Source organism: Mus caroli, unplaced genomic scaffold, assembly GCF_978045245.1.
Source record: "Mus caroli unplaced genomic scaffold, Mus_caroli_1 scaffold_2, whole genome shotgun sequence".
NCBI lineage: Eukaryota > Metazoa > Chordata > Mammalia > Rodentia > Muridae > Mus > Mus caroli.
The window spans coordinates 40,367,276-40,386,270 of record NW_028227257.1 but is presented as its reverse complement, the minus strand read 5'-3'; the positions used below and the strand labels follow the sequence as shown (position 1 = coordinate 40,386,270).

Sequence of the window (18,995 nt, the reverse complement as noted above, 5' to 3'; positions counted from 1 at the left end):
ATTGATTTTAATAGGTGAATAGTACTCCATTGTGTAAATGTACCACACTTTCTATATCCATTCCTCTGTTGAGGGACATCTTCATTCTTTCCAGCTACTGGCTACTATAAATAAGGCTGCTATGAACATAGTGGAGCATGTGTCCTTATTCCAAGTTGGGACATCTTCTCATCTTCTGGGTATATGTCCAGGAGTGGTATTGCTGGATCTTCCAGTAGAATTATATCCAGTTTTCTGAGGAACAGCCAAACTAATTTCCAGAGTGGTTGTACCAGCTTGCAATCCCACCAGCAATGGAGGAGTGTTCCTCTTACTCCACATCCTTGCCAGCATCTGCTGTTACCTGAGTTTTTGATCTTACCCACTCTGACTGGTGTGAGGTCGAATCTCAAGGTTGTTTTGATTTGCATTTCCCTGATGATTAAGTATGTTGAACATTTTTTAGGTGCTTCTCAGCCATCTGGTATTCCTCGGTTAAGAATTCCTTGTTTAGCTCTGTACCCCATTTTTAACAGGGTTATTTGGTTTTCTGGAGTCAAACTTCTTGAGTTCTTTCTATATATTGGATATTAGTCCCCTATCTGATTTAGGATTAGCAAGAATCTTTTCCCAATCTGTTGGTTGCCGTTTTGTCTTACTAACAGTGTCCTTTGCCTTACAGAAAGAAACTTTGCAATTTTATGAGGTCCCATTTGTTGATTCTTGATCTTATAGCACAAGCCACTGCTGTTATGTCCAGGATTTTTTACCCTGTGCCCTTATCTTTGAGGCTTTTCCCCACTTTCTCCTCTATAAGTCTCAGTGTCTCTGGTTTTATATGGGGTTGCTTGATCCACTTAGACTTGAGCTTTGTATAAGGAGATAAGAATAGATCAATTTGCATTCTTCTACATTCTAACTGCCAGTTGAGCCAGCACCATTTGTTGAAAATGCTGTCTTCTTTTCACTGGATGGTTTTAGTTCCAAGGTCAAAGTTCAAGTGACCATAGGTGTGTGGGTTCATTTCTGGGTCTTCAGTTCTACTTTATTGATCTCCTGTCGGAAACTGTACCAGTAACATGCAGTTTTTATCACAATTGCACTGTAGTACAGCTTGAGGTCAGGTATGGTGATTCCACCAGAGGTTCTTTTATTGTTGAGAATAGTTTTTTCTATCCTAGGTTTTTTTGTTATTCCAGATGAATTTGCAAATTTCCCTTTCTAACTCTGTGAAGAATTGAGTTGGAATTTTGATGGGAATTGCATTGAATCTGTAGATTGCTTTCGGCAAGATAGTCATTTTTACTATATTGATCCTGCCAATCCATGAGCATGGGAGATCTTTCCATCTTAAGAGATCTTCTTCAATTTCTTTCTTCAGAGACTTGAAGTTATCATACAGATATTTCACTTCCTTGGTTAGAGTTACACCTAAGTATTTTATATTTTTTGTGACTATTTTGAAGGGTGTTGTTTCCCTAATTTCTTTCTCAGCCTGTTTATCCTTTCTGTAGAGAAAGGCCATTGACTTGTTTGAGTTAATTTTATAACCAGCTACTTCACTGAAGCCGTTTATCAGGTTTTGTTCTCTGGTCCTGGGCTTTTTTTGGTTGGGAGACTATTAATGACTGCTTCTATTTCTTTAGGAAAATTGGGACTGTTTAGATCATTAATCTGATCCTGATTTAACTTTGGTACCTAGTATCTGTCTAGGAAGTTGTCCATTTCATCCAGGTTTTCTTGTTTTGTTGAGTATAGCCTTTTGTAGTAGGATCTGATGATGTTTTGGATTTCCTCAGGTTCTATTGTTATCTCTCCTTCTTCATTTTTGATTTTGTTAATTGTGATACTGTCCCTGTGCCCTCTAGTTAGTCTGGCTAAGGGTTTATCTATCTTGTTGATTTTCTCAAAGAACCAGCTCCTGGTTTGGTTGATTCTTTATATAGTTCTTTTTGTTTCCACTTGGTTGATTTCAGCTCTGAGTTTGATTATTTTCTGCTGTCTACTCCTCTTGGTGAATTTGCTTCCTTTTGTTCTAGAGCTTTTAGGTGTGCTATCAAGCTGCTCATGTATGCTCTCTCTAGTTTCTTTGTGGAGGCACTCAGAGCTATGTGTTTTCCTCTTAGGACTGCTTTCATTGTGTCCCATAAGTTTGGGTATGTTGTGGCTTCATTTTCATTAAATTCTAAAACGTCTTTAATTTCTTTCTTTATTTCTTCCTTGACCAAGGTATCATTGAGTAGGGTGTTGTGCTGCTTCCACATGTATGTGGGATTTCTACTATTTATGTTGTTATTGAAGATCAGCCTTAGTCCATGGTGATCTGATAGGATGCATGGGATTACTTCAATTTTTTTTTATCTGTTGGGGCCTGTTTTGTGACCAATTATATGGTCAATTTTGGAGAAGGTACCATGAGGTGCTGAGAAGAAGGTATATCCTTTTGTTTTAGGATAAAACATTCTATAGATATCAGTTAAAGCCATTTGTTTCATAACTTCTGTTAGTTTCACTGGGTCTCTGTGTAGGTTCTGTTTCCAGGATCTGTCCATTGATGAGAGTAGGGTGTTGAAGTCTCCCACTATTATTGTGTGCAGTGCAATGTGTGTTTTGAGCTTTAGTAAAGTTTCTTTAATGAATCTGGATGCCCTTGCATTTGGAGCATAGATGTTCAGAATTGAGAGTTCATTTTGGTAAACTTTACCTTTGGTGAGTATTTAGTGTCCTCCTTATCTTTTTTTTTTTTTTTTTTTTTTTGATAACTTTAGGTTGAAAGTCAATTTTATTTGATATTAGAATGGCTATTCCAGCTTGTTTCTTGGGACCATTTACTTGGAAAATTGTTTTCCAGCCTTTTACTCTGAGGTAATGTCTATCTTTGTCACTGAGGTGGTTTTTCCTGTATGCAGCAAAATGTTGGGTCCTGTTTACCTATCAAGTCTCTTGGTCTATGTCTTTTTTGGGGGGAGAATTGAGTCCATTGATACTAAAAGATATTAAGGAAAAGTAATTGTTGCTTCCTGTTATTTTTGTTGTTAGAGTTGGAATTTTGTTCAAGTGGCTATCTTCTTGTAGATTTGTTGAAAGATTACTTTCTTGCTTTTCCTAGAGCATATGTTTCTCTCCTTCTGTTGGAGTTTTCCCTTTATTATCCTTTGAAGGGCTGGATTTGTGGAAAGATATTAGGTAAATTTGGTTTTGTCATGGAATACCTTGATTTTTCTGTCTATGGTAATTGAGAGTTTTGTTGGGTGTAGTAGCCTGGGCTGGCATTTGTGCTCTCTTAGGGTCTGTATGACATCTTCCCAGAATCTTCTAGCTTTCATAGTCTCTGGGTAGAAGTCAGGTGTAATTCTGATAGGTCTGCACCTTTTTCCCTTACTACTTTTAATATTCTTTCTTTGTTTTGTGCATTTGGTGTTTTGATTACTATGTGATGGGAGGAATTTCTTTTCTAGTTCAAACTATTTGGAGTTCTGTTCACTTCTTGCATGTTCATGGGCATATCTTTCTTTAAGTTGGGGAAGTTTTCTTCTATACATTTGTTGAAGATATTTACTGGCCCTTTAAGTTGGAAATCTTCCTTCTTGTCTATGCCTATTATCCGTAGGTTTGATCTTCTCATTGTGTGCTGGATTTCCTGGATGTTTTGGGTTAGTGTCCTTTTGCATTTTGCATTTTCTTTGATTGTTGTATCAATGTTTTCTATGGCATCTTCTGCACCTGAGATTCTCTCTTCTATCTTTTGTATTCTGTTTTTTATGCTTGCATCTATGGCTCCTGACTTCTTTCCTAAGTTTTCTATTTCCAGAGTTGTCTCCCTTTGTGATTTCTTTATTGTTTCTACTTCCATTTTTAGATTCTGGATGGTTTTGTTCAATAATTTCTCCTGTTTAGATGTATTTCTTTAAGGGAATTATTTATGTCCTTCTTATTGTCCTCCATCATCATCATGAGAAGTGACTTTAGATCCATATCTTGCTTTTCTGGTGTGATGGTGTATCCAGGACTTACTATGGTGGGAGAGTTGGGTTCTGGTGATGCCAAGTAATCTTGGTTTCTGTTGCTTCTGTTCTTATGCTTATCTCCTGCCATCTGATTATCTCAAGTGCTCCCTGCACTTGATATATCTGATTGGAGCCTGTCCTTCCTGTAATCCCAGTTGAGTCAGAACTTCTCAGAGTCCAGCTTTCTTTGTGATCCTGTGATTTGGGGATCCTGTGATGCTGAGATTCTGGGTATGTCAGTTCATGGCAGTCAAGCTTCCTCTGAGACCCTGAGATCCTGGTGTGACAAAGCTCCTGGGGTCCTGGAATCCTGAGATCCTAAGATCCTGAACATGTTAGAGTGCCTGGAAGTGGTACCTCCTCTGGGGACAGTGGGACTGTCGGCTGAGTTCAAAACCAATGTAAACCATCTCCAACCGGAAGGAACTTGAGCCACTGGTTGGGCAGGGTTCCTGTGTCCTTGCTCCAGCTGTCCCCAGGCACCTCCAGTTCTGTTGGAACAGATTTTGTGTTCCACTCACCAGTGATCCTAAGATCATGGGCATGGTAGGGTGCCTGTGGATAAGACAATTATTTTTAAAATGACTTAAGAAGCTGTGTTTACTCAGTAGAATTTATACAGATGGCCCTGCATATTTTCAGATTTCACATAATTGATAAATCTAGAACTGGAGAGCAGAGAAATCAGGAGTTTTTGGTTTTGGTTTTGTTGTTGTTCCTTTTGTTTCTTGAAGGATGAGTGAGTATGGGGAAAGATTATGTACGTAAAAGTAAACCATTCCTCCAACTCCCTGTCTCTTAAAATCCAATGGCCTTCCCAGAATCTCAGAGTAAAGGTTGTTATCAGTGATTGCCATGTTGAGAAAAATCCCAGGAATATTATTTCATCTCCTGCATTCTCATTCTCTCTCTCTCTCTCTCTTTCTCTCTCTCTCTCTGTGTGTCTCTCTCTCTCTCTGTCTCTCTCTCTCTCTGTCTCTGTCTCTCTCTCTCTGTCTCTCTCTCTCTCTGTCTCTCTCTCTCTCTGCCTCTCTCTCTCTGTCTCTGTCTCTCTCTCTCTCTGTCTCTCTCTGTCTCTCTCTCTCCTCCCTTTTAGGTTCACCCTCATCACAACATTTAAATGTTGGATTCTTTCATCCATCTACACAAATCCCTCCTCTTTTTCTTCAGGCAATTTTCCCTTGCTCTGGCTCATCTTAACTCACTAGTTCTCTCCCAACTTCCTATGATATCCATCATTGCACCCTTGCATTGCCTTCTCTAACTCTCTAACTGGCTGTTCTTCTCTATCTAATAACTCATCACACTTCAGATCCAAGCCCTATCATCATTGGAGCCAGGCTACCTTATTTTTGTTCTAATCTCCCTGGTGCAAACTATGATAACAACCACTTAACTTTCCTTTATGGTGTTCATTAGAGTCCTGGATCATCTATACCTATCTATATCTATCTATATCTATCTATCTATATCTATCTATCTATCTATATCATATCCATATCTATCCAATCGGACTGTCGATTTCACACCTACCTTGCCACCAATCATAATCCTTTTCTGCTTATGAATCTTCTCCTCTCATTGCTACCAGTGAACTTTGTTCTCCACAGTTTGCCCTCACTTTTCTAAATCAGTTACTCGCTCTACCTCATGGATTCTGCTACAACTTTTTCTCCCCTTTCCTCTAATTATGTTCTATCAACTGTTAGCTTTTTAGCTTTTCACATCTAAACTCTACTAGCAAGGAATTATGGTTGATTTAATTAGTATCTATCATCTCTTTGTAATTACAGACAACATCATGATTCCCTGACCAATATCCAAATGAACTCTCCTTAGGTCTAGGGAATCTCTACCCCCTATCTATGTCCAAGATTAGGGAACTAAAATGCAACAGATATTTTGGTTTTGTATTTTGTTTTTGTTTTTTTTTTTTCCTCTTATAATCTGCTTACCAGGAACTAGAATGCTTTGGAAAGGATCTTCCTTGAAAACTGGAATTAGATAAGGAACAATTACAGAAAAGAAGTGTGGACAAATGAGAGTCATTTAACATCTCACTTCTTCATGTTCTATTTGACAAAATATCCATTCCTTTGCATGTACAGTTGACACAATTAGGCAATTAATGTTAGGTCCCTTTAGAACTAATGATCAAAGAAAATTTGTGAAAGAAGAGCTAATGTATTTGGGGAATGACTGATCTTATCATTAAACACACCAGAAGACTAGATAAACAAATGACTTCAGGAGGACAGTCTACAAGTTCACTTTACTCCTTGTGTCTATACCTTCAGGCCCCACAACCAAAGTGGAAGGACTTCACAAGGTCTGCCCTTTATCAGGTTTTGGACTCTTAATCCTCAATGTCTGTTCAACCCTTTACAACATGAGTCCTTTGACTTCTCCACTTTCTCTACTATAAAATATGGGCATAACTATGATCAATTATTATTGTAAAGATTAGAATTTTATTACAGATTAGAAAAGGTGGTCACCAGATATTCATTATGTAGTCAGAACACTAGTGTAGAGGTTAACAAACCAAATTCTAGAACCCAATTTCTTGGGCTAAATTCTAGCTTAAATAGCCACAAACTTTATAAATTTAAGTAAGTGCTTGCTTCCCCTTATATATTATATAAGATTACAGTACCTACCTTGATATTGTCATAATAAAGCAGTAATAGATAAGTTACTATATGGTACCTGCCTATAACTATGATGAATATAAATATATGTGTGTATATATATATATATATATATATATATATATATATATATATATATATATATACATAATAATCATTGATAGTACTGCTGTATTTTCAATATTTATTTAATTCTCTCTGTGTCTATGTCTCTTTTTCTGTCTGTCTGTCTGTCTGTCTGTCTGTCTCTCTCTCTCTCTCTCTCTCTGCACACTTGGACATGAAGGTGCATGCTCACACATGTGCATGCACATGCAGGGGTGTGTGTGTGTGTGTGTGTGTGTGTGTGTGTGTGTGTGTGTGTGTGTGTAGATCAGTAGATCAGAGGTCAACTCTCAGGAGTTATTTCTTTCCTGCCACCTTGTGGGATCCGGGGATCAAACTAAGGTCATCAGACTTGTGCCTATAACCACTGATCCAGCTCACCAGTACTCTATTCGTAGTATTTATTGAGACTGTTGTATTCTGCCTGATCAAAGTAGTGGCCATCTGCCACTAAGAACATTTGCTCACAGACACATACTGGCTCACATAACGGAAAGTCCAAATGATGTCCTAACTTACCCATGGCTAGATGCAAGTGTTTTACTTAAGATAGTCACTACCTGTGCCTTGGGTTTTATCGGCATCAATAACATTCTTGACAGGTTCCTTGATGAGTTGACAAAGATCTAGCTTCCCATTCTTTCCATTCTTCAGCAGATCTGAGACAAAGACTGATATTTCCTAATTTTATTCCATCATTGAGCCAATGATCAGAAGGGTAGAGTATTCCAACTGGCCAAGTCAATGTAACAAGAGGAGAAATGTATCAAGCTCACTCAAATATCAACATCTACTGGAGGAAAGATGCTGAACCAAAGATTCCACAGCTCAACCACTTTTCAAGAACCATGATGACCACAATTGACACAATTTCTGAAGTTTTCACATTTGTTCTCTGGAGAGTTACAAACACCCACCAGTGATATTCAAACTGTTGAATAACTCTTGTGCATGACCTAGGTCTAATTTAAATGAACACCTAACCAATAAGAGTGGAAGTCAGCTAGAGACAGCCACAACTACAGTAACTCATTCCTGCAGAATAGCAACCTTTTCCCAAAGGCTAACATTGAGTTAACTTCTAGGGTACTTAAATATTGAATCCCATTCATTCTCATTGAGCAAACACCTGCTAATTCTGGCTTGTTTGTTCACCTATATCCACTAAAGGAAGAACTGATGTAAACAGATTTCTTCAGAACTTTTTCTTCTCTTTATGAGACTGGCACACTACCAACTGCACTAATGAGGTACCTTTCTTCTCTTTCATTCCTTTTGTCATCTTGTGTATGTGACCATAGGACTGGGGCGCTTTGGACAGAGGATTTTTTGAACTTAACTAAGGCATCAGTATGTTTGACATAGACATACATGTTTTGCCTGCCCTGATTCAGTCCAATGTTGTGTTTATTTTCGGGCTGAGAAAAGCTTAGAAGTCTTCTGTTCCATCCTTACTCTAACACTACCAAATGCTTATGAAACAAACCTGGTCTCAGCTGGCCCCCTCCTTACTTAGTGGCATATTACTTCTTTAAATTGAGATTAGATAAATTTCCCATTGATTAGAGGCTTAGTCTATGAATGTAATGGGCTGGTTCAATTTGGATAAAGAATGTTACCAACAACTGATTGTGTGTGTGTGTGTGTGTGTGTACATTTCTTATTACACTCCCTTCTCCTGAGTTAATGATTAAAACACTTGACATAGAGTCTATACACAAAAGGTGCTTGCTCCCACTAGTCCTACATCACTTAACACACCCTTCTCCCATATTGTCTCCTAGGCACAACACAGTACTTCTGTCTGATCACCCTATTTCCAACTCTTAGCTAATAAGCAAGCCCACCAAGGGGCGAGGTGAAGTGGAATTTGCCAGGTTGATCTAACCTTTACTTCCTGATGGCAACTGAAGGGTTTTGTGTCTGTGTCCTTTCAGGTATGGAGAGAATACAGCAACTTAACGAAAACATAAAATACTTCCGACGGCGACTGAGAGAGATGGGATTCATCATCTATGGCAATGACTTCTCTCCAGTGATCCCTGTGCTCCTCTACATGCCCGCTAAAGTGTCGTGAGTATCCACCAACCCTCAGAATCTGCCAGTGTCCACTGTGTCAGGACAGAAATAGCATGTTTCATACCAGGAGGTTTTCCTGTGCATGAACTAGATTGCGTGCTTGGTGAGGTGCTTGAGTTCTGACCTCAGACACATAACTTCTCAGAAGCCATCTGCCAGCATCTTTAGGAAGTTTTCCATGTACCTTTAAGAAAAGGAGACTGGTGCTAAGGCCCACCTCTCTACACCATTTTCAAGCTCTAGAAATTTGGGGAAATGGTTTATCTGAATTTTAAGATAAATGATCTTGAGCCTCCTTCTGACACAAGACTGTCCCTCTAACACATAACCCCAGTATTGGAGCTTTCTGTTTGACCCACCATTTATCTACCTGAACAGATTTTTAAAATTATATATATATATATATATATATATATATATATATATATATATGTTTGTGTGTGTATATATATATATATATATATATATATATATATATATATATGACTTTAGAACCTAGCCTATTGAGAACTCATCCTGAGTAGAAGTGAATCATAAATTCTCAAAAGGCTCATTCTTCTAAATATATTCTTGTGTGATTTTTGCCACAACAAAATATCAAGCACTTGAAACACACATATGAATGAGTTTTTAGTAGGCCACACCATCAGCATCAGTCAGCCCTTTGTTCACAAATGTATGTCAAAGAAACAATACCCAGAGTGTCCAAGGAGACCGAATACAACACCAACCTGCTCAGTGCAATGGCAGGGGAGGAATGACAATGGAGATTCTACACAGCCACTAATCTAATCTGACTCTACCTTCTAATTTTTGAGGGCACAAAAGAACACATGCACATATTCAAAAAGAAAAAAAGACTGGGTAAATAGCATGCTCTAGAAGGAAGGTTTCAAACTTAGAGCATGTCTACCTAATATTTCATTATTAGCTCAAAAGAAGGCATTCAATATAAACGTGTTTAAGTTCACAATGAATGGAAACAGAGTAAGAGCAGGAAGATGGAGAGCAGAATTAGAATCTTAACAAGTTGGATGAGTGAATAATCCAATGAGGAGTTCATTAATAGTAAAAAATAAGTGCACGTTTTAATTAAGTTTGTTTTTATGCTGATACATAAAATATAAAAATTGTGCACATTAATAGGGTATCACATAATGTTTATATACACATAAATATATAGACATATATATTTACATGTTATTTAAATCGGAGGAAATGTGCCTTTTTCCATAAACATTTATCATTTCTTCATAATGAAAGTGTTTTTTGAGATACACAATATGTCATTGTGATGCACAGTCAGCCAATAGTGTACTAACAGGACTGAATTTCAAATGTATTTCAAATTTACTAACACAATCTATTTCATGTAACAGTTATTCTTAATGTTGAAGTAAGAGGTTCAGAATCAGTTTGGGCTCATCTTCTCTCTTGGGAAATCTTGTACAAGTGAGCCAACAACCTTAACAACCTTCTGAATACCAGTTTCCTCCTGACGAAATAGGATAGATTAGTGCTCCCTTCCTGAGAGTAAATACAATAAAGGACTGAAGATAGAATTCAGTAATGGAACAGTTACATGACACACACAAAATCCTGGTTCCCCTCTGCAGTACTGAAGAAAAAGAAAAGAAGCGGTATCTGCAGCATCTGGAATGATGCTTTTCATGTAAGGGTTATTTAAATTTTCTGTGATAAATAACTTTAATCACATGTACTATGCCTAATACAGCTCTTGATGCAATGTAAGTATCCCATCATTGCAGCCGTTATACACTGTACTAATTAGTAGTAGTTTCAACTGAAAAGAAAGTTAAGTTGCCATGGTTGCATGGCTCCCCAAGATAATTATTGTAGTTAATAAAAAACAGAATTCCTAGAAAAGTACTGAACAGGCTGCTACTCTGCAGTAGTTATCCTATATTGGACCATGGATCCTAGTTCCCTGCATCGAATGATTGTTCGTCAGGAGAAGCTAACATTACTCATATTGATTATATTCCACATAAGGCTTTTTAACCTTTCTGAACACTAACCATAGATGTGGTGCTTGACCCTAGCTTACAAATGGGACCATGAGACTAAGAAGGTTTAGCTTACCTGCTTAGATTCACCCAGGTTGTAATCAGGAACCTAAGAATCCAATGCCATTTTCCTTTGCCCATGGACCTAAGCTCTGAAACCTGTGACACAGTCTTTCAAGCTTTAGTCTACATCTCATTAAAGCAACAGAGCGTTGGGTAAACAGTCGTAAATGTTGTCTTTGACAGCCCAAAATGCATCAGTCATTTTGACAGAGAGAAGAAAAAAAAAGCCTATTTATGTTCCCTGAGGAAACCCAGGACAGGTGACATAGAAAGTCATGCTGTCTATTTGCAGGGACGTATTTGCAGGATTCGCTCACCTATCTGGCTTTGTTTCCTCCTTATGTGTTCCTTCTGTTGAAAGGTTATATGTGAAGAGGCTTTCAAAATAGGGAGTAAATTGTATCAGCCGGTGTGAGTGTGCTTGTTTTCATTTTCACGTTTCATTGATGCCAGGGGCTGAGGAGACACAGAGCAGTTGCTAAAATGACTCCCTGATTCCCCGAACTCTGGTAAAAGCATGGAGGGCACAGCTGTACTCATAACTCTAGGGATACGGAGGCAGGAGACCCTTGGCACTCCCTGGCCAATCAGCCCCGCCAAACTGATGAACTCTAGGTGCAGTAAGCAACTACCTCACAATAGTAATTAAAGAGAGAGGAGGTGATGGAGTTTAGAGGGAGTGGGCAGGAAGTGCAGGTGGAAATAATGTAAATACAGTACTAATGGGGAAAGTTGCCAAAATTCATAATAAAATACATATTGAAAACAAAAGTGAAACAGACTTGGAAAGGACAGCCCAAACCCACCCCTGCTCCCACGTGCATACGTGTCTACATACATATACATGTACACAGAAAATTTTTAAATTTTTTGACATTTAAACCATTGATGTTCTTAAAACTTAAGGATGCTTCATATTCTCCTACCCACATGAGGTTTAAAAAATAATCTCAGGTGTGGTGTAGTTTTGAGTATATTGCAACAGTACAATCATCTGCAGTATTTAGTACGTTATAATTGCAGCCATAAAATATATAAATCAGGCTGGCAAGATGGCTAAGCAAGTATAGACGCTTGCTACCATGCCTGATGACCTGAGTTCAATTCCTGAAATCCATAGGGTGGAAGGAGAAAAACAACTCTAAAAAGCTGTCCTCTGACCTACATACATATGCCGTGACACACATACCTGTACATATACACACAAAATAAATAAATAGGTATAAAAAAAAATCCAAGCATACACCTAAGGAGTATATTACTTTTAGCCTGAGGTTCAAGGTTTATAATTTTCTACGCTATCATTGCCACTTGGGAGATTTTGGTATATAAGTTGTTATAATGTTGCATCCACTACAGTGCTAATGCTTGTTATTATTACTGTTTATTATTATTATTATTATTAACAGTATCATTGTTGCCATTATTATTATGGTTTATAACTGGTTACTTCTAGCCTATGGCAACTCTGATTTCCTTTGAGGGTTACATATCCAGAGACTCATTACATAAAATATAATCATCTATACTCTCTGAAGTAGCCTGTGTTAAGTTCAGAAATGTTTCTGGGAGACCCGAGATTATCCTAATGAACAAACAGTTATATATATTTTTCAACATTCTTTGACAAAACTCACTCCCTTTGATACAAAGGGACCTGTGCAGACAGTGAAAATGTCTTCCTGGAGCCCCAAAAACCTAGCCTGAGATCATGGGTCAGGTGGTTTGTGTCTAGCAATAAAGCACTTGCCTTGTTTCTCAGACAATTCTGCGCTCTCATCCTGTGCAGCGCTGTGGGCAGCCTTCCGTAGGGTGATCAAGAAGGCAGAAAGAACAGCCCCTGTTTTCAAACCTTCTCAGCTAGAAAGTTTTGCTGCCTTGTGGCCTTCTAAGTAGAAATCAAAAGGAGAAATCTTGCCTAACCCAAGCCAGTGGGGCAGGAGGATTGTGTATTCAGTAGGTTTTGTACTCTCCACTGTTTTATTTGATAACATGAATTCTGCACGAGGCAACCGAAGCACGGATAACTAAGTAGCAAGGTGGATGAATGCATGGCAGTCTGGTTCAGTTTTGTTTTTTTGGTTTTTTTTGTTTTTTGTTTTTTTGTTTTTTTCCCTTAGCTAAAGCTAGAGGTTTCTATGTTGCTGTCGGCTTCCAGCCTAACATAGTATGCCAGAAAGCACTTAATGCTAAGAACAGACATGAAACCATGAAACCTTGACATCACTTGTGGGTAGAGCCACTCAGCAATTAAGATTTCCTGCAGAGAGCAACAGAGCCCCAAAAGAACTCATGGTGGGGTGTGGGGTGTAATATTCCTTTTAAATCTGTCTTCGGCTCTTCGGAGAGTGAGTGATTTAGAGACTTGGAGTTTAGTATTCTGGGATCATTACTGAAATTAACTTTGAAATAAACGGAAAGCAGAAGGATGGAGGGAAGGAGGGACTTAAAAAGGTTTCTGTACCTCCAAGAGCTTTGTAGTTAGTCTGAGGACTGACATCCTATAGGTTGCAAGTACCCATGAGGTTTTCTTATCTCCCCAGTCTCCTCATCCCTTGAGGCCAGACAATAGATTATCCCTCTCGTACACACCTCTGTATGTTCACTCACAGATAAAAAAAATAAAAATAAATAAATGGAAATAAGAGGAGATCTTTACCAATGCTTGCTTTTCATTTGATGTAGCGTGTCATCATTATTTCTGGTGTAGGAATATCAAATCCTGATCTTCAAATTATAGTCACTAAGTATCCCTTCTTGAAATGTCCACAATTAATTCCGTTCAACTTTTAAAAACATACAGGTTTACATTTAATAAATATTATTTCCAGTTTCATTATATCATACTAGCTGTTTTGCTTTCTAGTCCATAGACTCTGCAGGTCAGAGAATGCATGCCAGTTCAGGCTTCGCAGACACCACCATTTCCTGCTCAATATCAAAGGCTCTGTACTGACAGCTATCCAACCTCTGTGTCAAGTTCCATAAAAAGCACATACTCAGCTATGAGGGACAGCAAGTAATTGCCCTTCTCTTGATGTGTTGTGTGGGAGAAAGACTAATCATCCTCTCCTTAATATCATTTTTAAAAAGAACAAGTCAACTAACCATATTCTTTTTTCAGCAGGATAATTCCATTTTCCCTCAGTTAACATTTTTTTCTCTCTCTCTCTCTCTTTCCCTAAGTGCTTTCGGAAGATTTTTGCTTAAGAAAAAGGTCGCAGTGGTGGTTGTTGGATTTCCAGCTACTTCCCTGCCAGAAGGTCGGGCCAGGTTCAGCATTTCCTCTGCACATACTCGGGAGATGTTAGACACAGTGAGTATCCATCTAATAGAGTGACCACGTCTGATACCCTGGGATCTGAGCGAGTACTTTTATTGAGCATCATAGGGCTTTCTAGAGCGGCTTAGGAAAAGAAAACTCACTGCTAAATGTTTGAAAAAAAAAAAAACAAACAAACCAGAAAACAAATAAACAACAACAACAAACCACTGTGGTATGTCAGCAATATCCAACAACGTGCCAAATCAACAGATAGAAAAGAAAATCCAATTCCTCAAGGCTCGATTAAAGTCAGAATTTTGGTTTCATAGAAAAGCCTGAGTAGTCAAATGTTCTATTTATCTGCTCTGAACAGTGAAGTTCCTCTTACATGCACCTTAAGCATTACAGCCTGGTTTGTTTGTTAGTTTGTTTGGGGGTTTGTTTTTTGTTTTTTGGTGGTTTTTTTTTTTGCAGGTACAAAAGCTTCTGTAATAAAATATGAGCTAAATTAAACAAATATTTATAGGAAAAATGATCAATCACACTTGAGTGAGGAAGTAGCCATTTAAAATGTATTTTATTTCATTTTAAGTTTTCAGGACACTAAGCCATCGTGGTCAGTCTGAATTTAACTATCCCATAATATGAATGCATTTTCATAAACAATGATCTGTATGAATCATATTCAAAACCTGGAACAAAAAGATGAGGCAATATTTACAAGCTAGATTAATAACAAACTAATGATAATTCGAGACAGAATAAGTTGACCATGAGAAGACAGCAGGGAACTCTGTGGAATCACAAAAGTGAGGCTCATTATTATAGTAGTGAATCTTCACAAGGAAAGTGACTTTTCAGATGGGCACTGTTAAATAGCAATTATGAAGCATCACTGGGTCTTTCTGACCACTAGAGAAACAGGCTCAGTCACGGTGAAGTAAATGTGACAAGAGGGTTAAGAGAGGAAAGGACCCGATGAAAGGGACATGAAATGGAGCCATCTAAACTAAATAAGAGTTGACAAGTTGTTTTCATCCAGTGGCAATGGAAACAACAACAATTCAAAGACGAATCTACAACTACACACTCTGAATACATGACTTGCCAAGGCTGGACAAGTGATTAAATGGGGTGGGGATGGGGCTAAGCAGAGAACACCAGGGGTAGTTCTCTAGCTCTCCAGGCTTGGGGAACAGAAAGATGGGAAAACAGTACATGGGAAGAAATGCAGAGTATGTGTCAAAGCATCTTTATTGAGAGTGCAGGAATACAGCAAACTCAGATCTGGACACTAAGACTCTGGACTAGTAATAAAAGTGAAAACTGGTTCTAGAGCTCAGGAAGGACTGCAAACCTGGAGCTGCTGGAGTTGATTGAACTGTGGTCATGTTCAAGCCAAAGATTAAAAAAAAGATCTAATTGTTGAGAAAAAAACCAACAGTGGTCAGGGGAAAGGCAGACTCTAGGAGAACACCTACTTCCTGAGACATGGAATTGCAGGAGGGAAATAGGTAGGACGTCGGTAGAGCTAAAACTGCCAGAAAGGATGTGTGCTACTATAGTACACTAAACATCAAACAGTTTCCAGGAAAAAAAAAGACGGAAAAGTTACCTAAATATAAGAAAGTTCAAATAGGGTAAGAGATGAGAAGAAACTTTTAGACTAGCAATTACTGGGAGCTCGGTGTTCCTTGGAGTGGGCGGTTTTATGAGAATGCAATGAACAAAAAGGAAAGCACAATGAATAAAAGGGTGAAAAGTATCCTTTGAGCTTGAATTACACACATACACACTACAGAGAGAGAGATGGATGCAGATGTGGGGAGGAGGGGAGAAGGAGAAACAGGTGGGGGAAGGGAGAGACTGAGACAAATACAGAGACAGAAGAGGGGCAATGAAAGGTGAGAGAGAAAGAGCTAGGGGAGAAACAGCTAGAGAGACAGGGAGATGGCAACAGAGAGACAGAGGGTACATAAGAGAGGAGTGAGAGACAGAGGCAGAGGCAAAAAGAGATAGAAACAGAAATAGAGACATTGATTAATAGAGAGACAAAGTGGGGAGGAAAGGAGAGAGAAAGAGATGGGGGAGGAGGCAAGAGAAAGATAGACAGAGGAGGCAATAAGGAGAGACAAAGGGGATGAATGAGGAGAGAGAGAGAGAGAGAGAGAGAGAGAGAGAGAGAGAGAGAGAGAGAGAGAGACTGACAGAGGAAGGAGAGTAGAGAGAGAAAACCAGAGAGAGAGAGAGACAAAAGGGGAGAGAAGGAAAGAAGTGGAGGGAGAAGTTGAAAGAGATGGGGAAAGAAGAGAGAGGAGGGGGAAGAAAGGAAACTGGAAGAAAGAAGGCTTGTACTGTTTACACAAGGAAATAAGAAGACAGCAACGAGGAAAACTTACAAAGTGAAAATGAACAGGGAGTAAGCTTCAAAAGGTGACTGAAATGAAGTAGATAGCAGAGAAGATATCTTACCCCTTCTTGTCCAAACAGCATTAAGACCTCAAATATAGCTAACTCTGTAGTAACCAGACATTGGGCTCACGTTGACAGATTCTTCATTGCTATAAAATACCTAGCATGCTAGGAGCACTGCCACATCAACTCAACAGTTACTCCTGAGATCACACATGCATGGCAGTGTAAATCCCTGAGCCACTGTTTAAGATAACATAGAGTAAAACTTGAACCTGTTCAACAGCTGGGGGGCTAAAGTAGCAACTGGACCTGAACACTCATAGATATAAACAATAGTACACAAAAGCAGTCGGAGGTCTGGGCAGATGGGGAGTTGGCAAAGTGCTCACTGTCAGTCTGAAAGCACTAGGACCCAAGTGTGGACTCAAGGCATTCATGTAAGAAGCTGGGTATGGTAACATGAGTGCCTGCAATCCTAGCACTGGAGGAGCAGACCTTGGCAGAGCCCAGGAACTTGTTAAATTGATAACCTTCAGGTTCAGTGAGAGACCCTGTCTCAAAAATTAAAGTGAAGAACCATACAGAAAGTATTGATCTGGCCTATGCCTGGCCTTCGGGCACATATACACATGTGCATGCCTTGGACGTGTGTGTATACATGTGAGTACACACACATGTGCAAAACATACACAAAGAAAAAGGGAGAAAGGGGGGAGGTATCATTCAGAGATCAGGTTGGGAACAGAAAAGGCACAGGCTAGTGTAACATCTTCCCTTTCTGGCTCCTTCGACAGCTCTTTCTTTCCTCTTCTGAGAGAAAGATGATAAACACATACCCAGCCACTGGCTTCTTGGTAGTACCCAAGAAGAATACACGTCTGCTTCCTTAAAATCACCTCCAGTGTAAATCCAATGCATTAAGAATGTCCTCCCTGATGGGGCAGTGGTGGCACACACCTTTAATCCCAGCACTTGGGAGGCAGAGGCAGACAGATTTCTGAGTTCAAGACCAGCCTGGTCTACAGAGTGAATTCCAGGACTACACAGAGAAAACCTGTCTTGAAGAAAGAAAGAAAGAAAGAAAGAAAGAAAGAAAGAGAGAGAGAGAGAGAGAGAGAGAGAGAGAGAGAGAGAGAGAGAGAGAGAGAGAGAGAGAATGTCTTCCCTTCTAACCCAGCTCAGAGATGCCCATGGCTCTATTCCATACCTCAGCAAGGACTTTAATTTAAAACTGAAACGTGTGTGGCCTTGATTCTTTTTGAGTCTAAAAGTGTAGAAATGAGTATTTTAAAAATGAGTGTTGGGAGTAAGTTTTTGGGAGGATTGAAGAGGTAGCTATTAGCACCCAAAAACAGCCTACTTTGTTGGTTTACTATATTTGAAGGCATAATCTCAAATGTATTCTGCAACTCTATCATTTTCTTCTATGAGGTTATATGCAAGTCTTAAGATAAAGAAAAGGTTTAGATGGGTCAGAGGTCTTAAGCCCCTCTCGTTTCACTCCTAAAACAGAACACTCACAATGTTGAGTTAGAGCATTAGATAGAGAGAATTATCATCCATTACTTCTCTAAAATGCTAAGGGAGATTAGCTCAATTGATAAAAATACGTACATGAAAGCATGAGGACCTGAGTTCAGTTCCCAGAACCCACTTTTAAAAAGCTTAGTGTAATGACATGTGCTTGTAATGCCAGCACATGGGAGACAGATAAAGAAGAATTACTGAAGCATACTGGCCAGCAAGCTGCAGAGCAGCAAGAGACCCTGTCTCAATAAACAAGATAGACGACTCCTGAAAGTTGACACCCATGGTTGTCCTCTGGCATCATACACATGTGCACACACATGCAGGTACACCTCTACACATACATGTACCCACAGAGACCAGTTAATTAAAGTTCTTCTAGGACCTACAAACCAAAACCTAATGCCATGGATTTTTGCTGGAAAACCATTACTATGGGTCTTTGGAGAGCTCACCATTAACCTGGGCTCTGCAAAGTGGACCGCTGGGGAGTTGAAAGCTAACTTACAAAGGGCTTCTCTTGTTGCAGGTTTTGGAAGTCGTTGATAAGCTTGGTGATCTCCTGAACGTGAAATATTTCCCACTCAAGAAGTCAGGGCGTGCTATACTCTACAATAAGGAGGGTTTTGACAATGAAGCAAGCTTTGAAGAGATGCACTCTGAACCGGAAGCCTAAGATCCTGACTCCAAATGGAACATAAAGACTGCCAGAAAGACCTCCCTCCCTCTTTATCTTGAAAGTAATATAATTGTATTTTACCCCTTCTGAGGACAATTTCATTTTCCAAACAGGCTTAATTGGAAAAGGGAAATAATCATTTATTTAACGTCTCAAGCCTGCTGCTACAAAGCAAAAGAATATAATTCTAGATTTCAG

At 39.1% G+C, this 18,995-nt stretch overlaps 1 protein-coding gene across 1 annotated transcript in view; it reads left to right on the top strand.

Annotated features, from left to right (window-relative positions):
* Sptlc3 (serine palmitoyltransferase long chain base subunit 3) overlaps window positions 1-18,794 on the top strand; it is a 137,109-nt gene extending 118,315 nt beyond the window's left edge. The window contains exons 10-12 of the mRNA XM_021156536.3: window positions 8,680-8,815; window positions 14,098-14,227; window positions 18,648-18,794. Coding sequence (XP_021012195.1) covers window positions 8,680-8,815; window positions 14,098-14,227; window positions 18,648-18,794 — 413 coding nt within the window. The remainder of the gene's footprint in view (window positions 1-8,679; window positions 8,816-14,097; window positions 14,228-18,647) is intronic.
* Window positions 18,795-18,995: the final 201 nt, after the last annotated feature.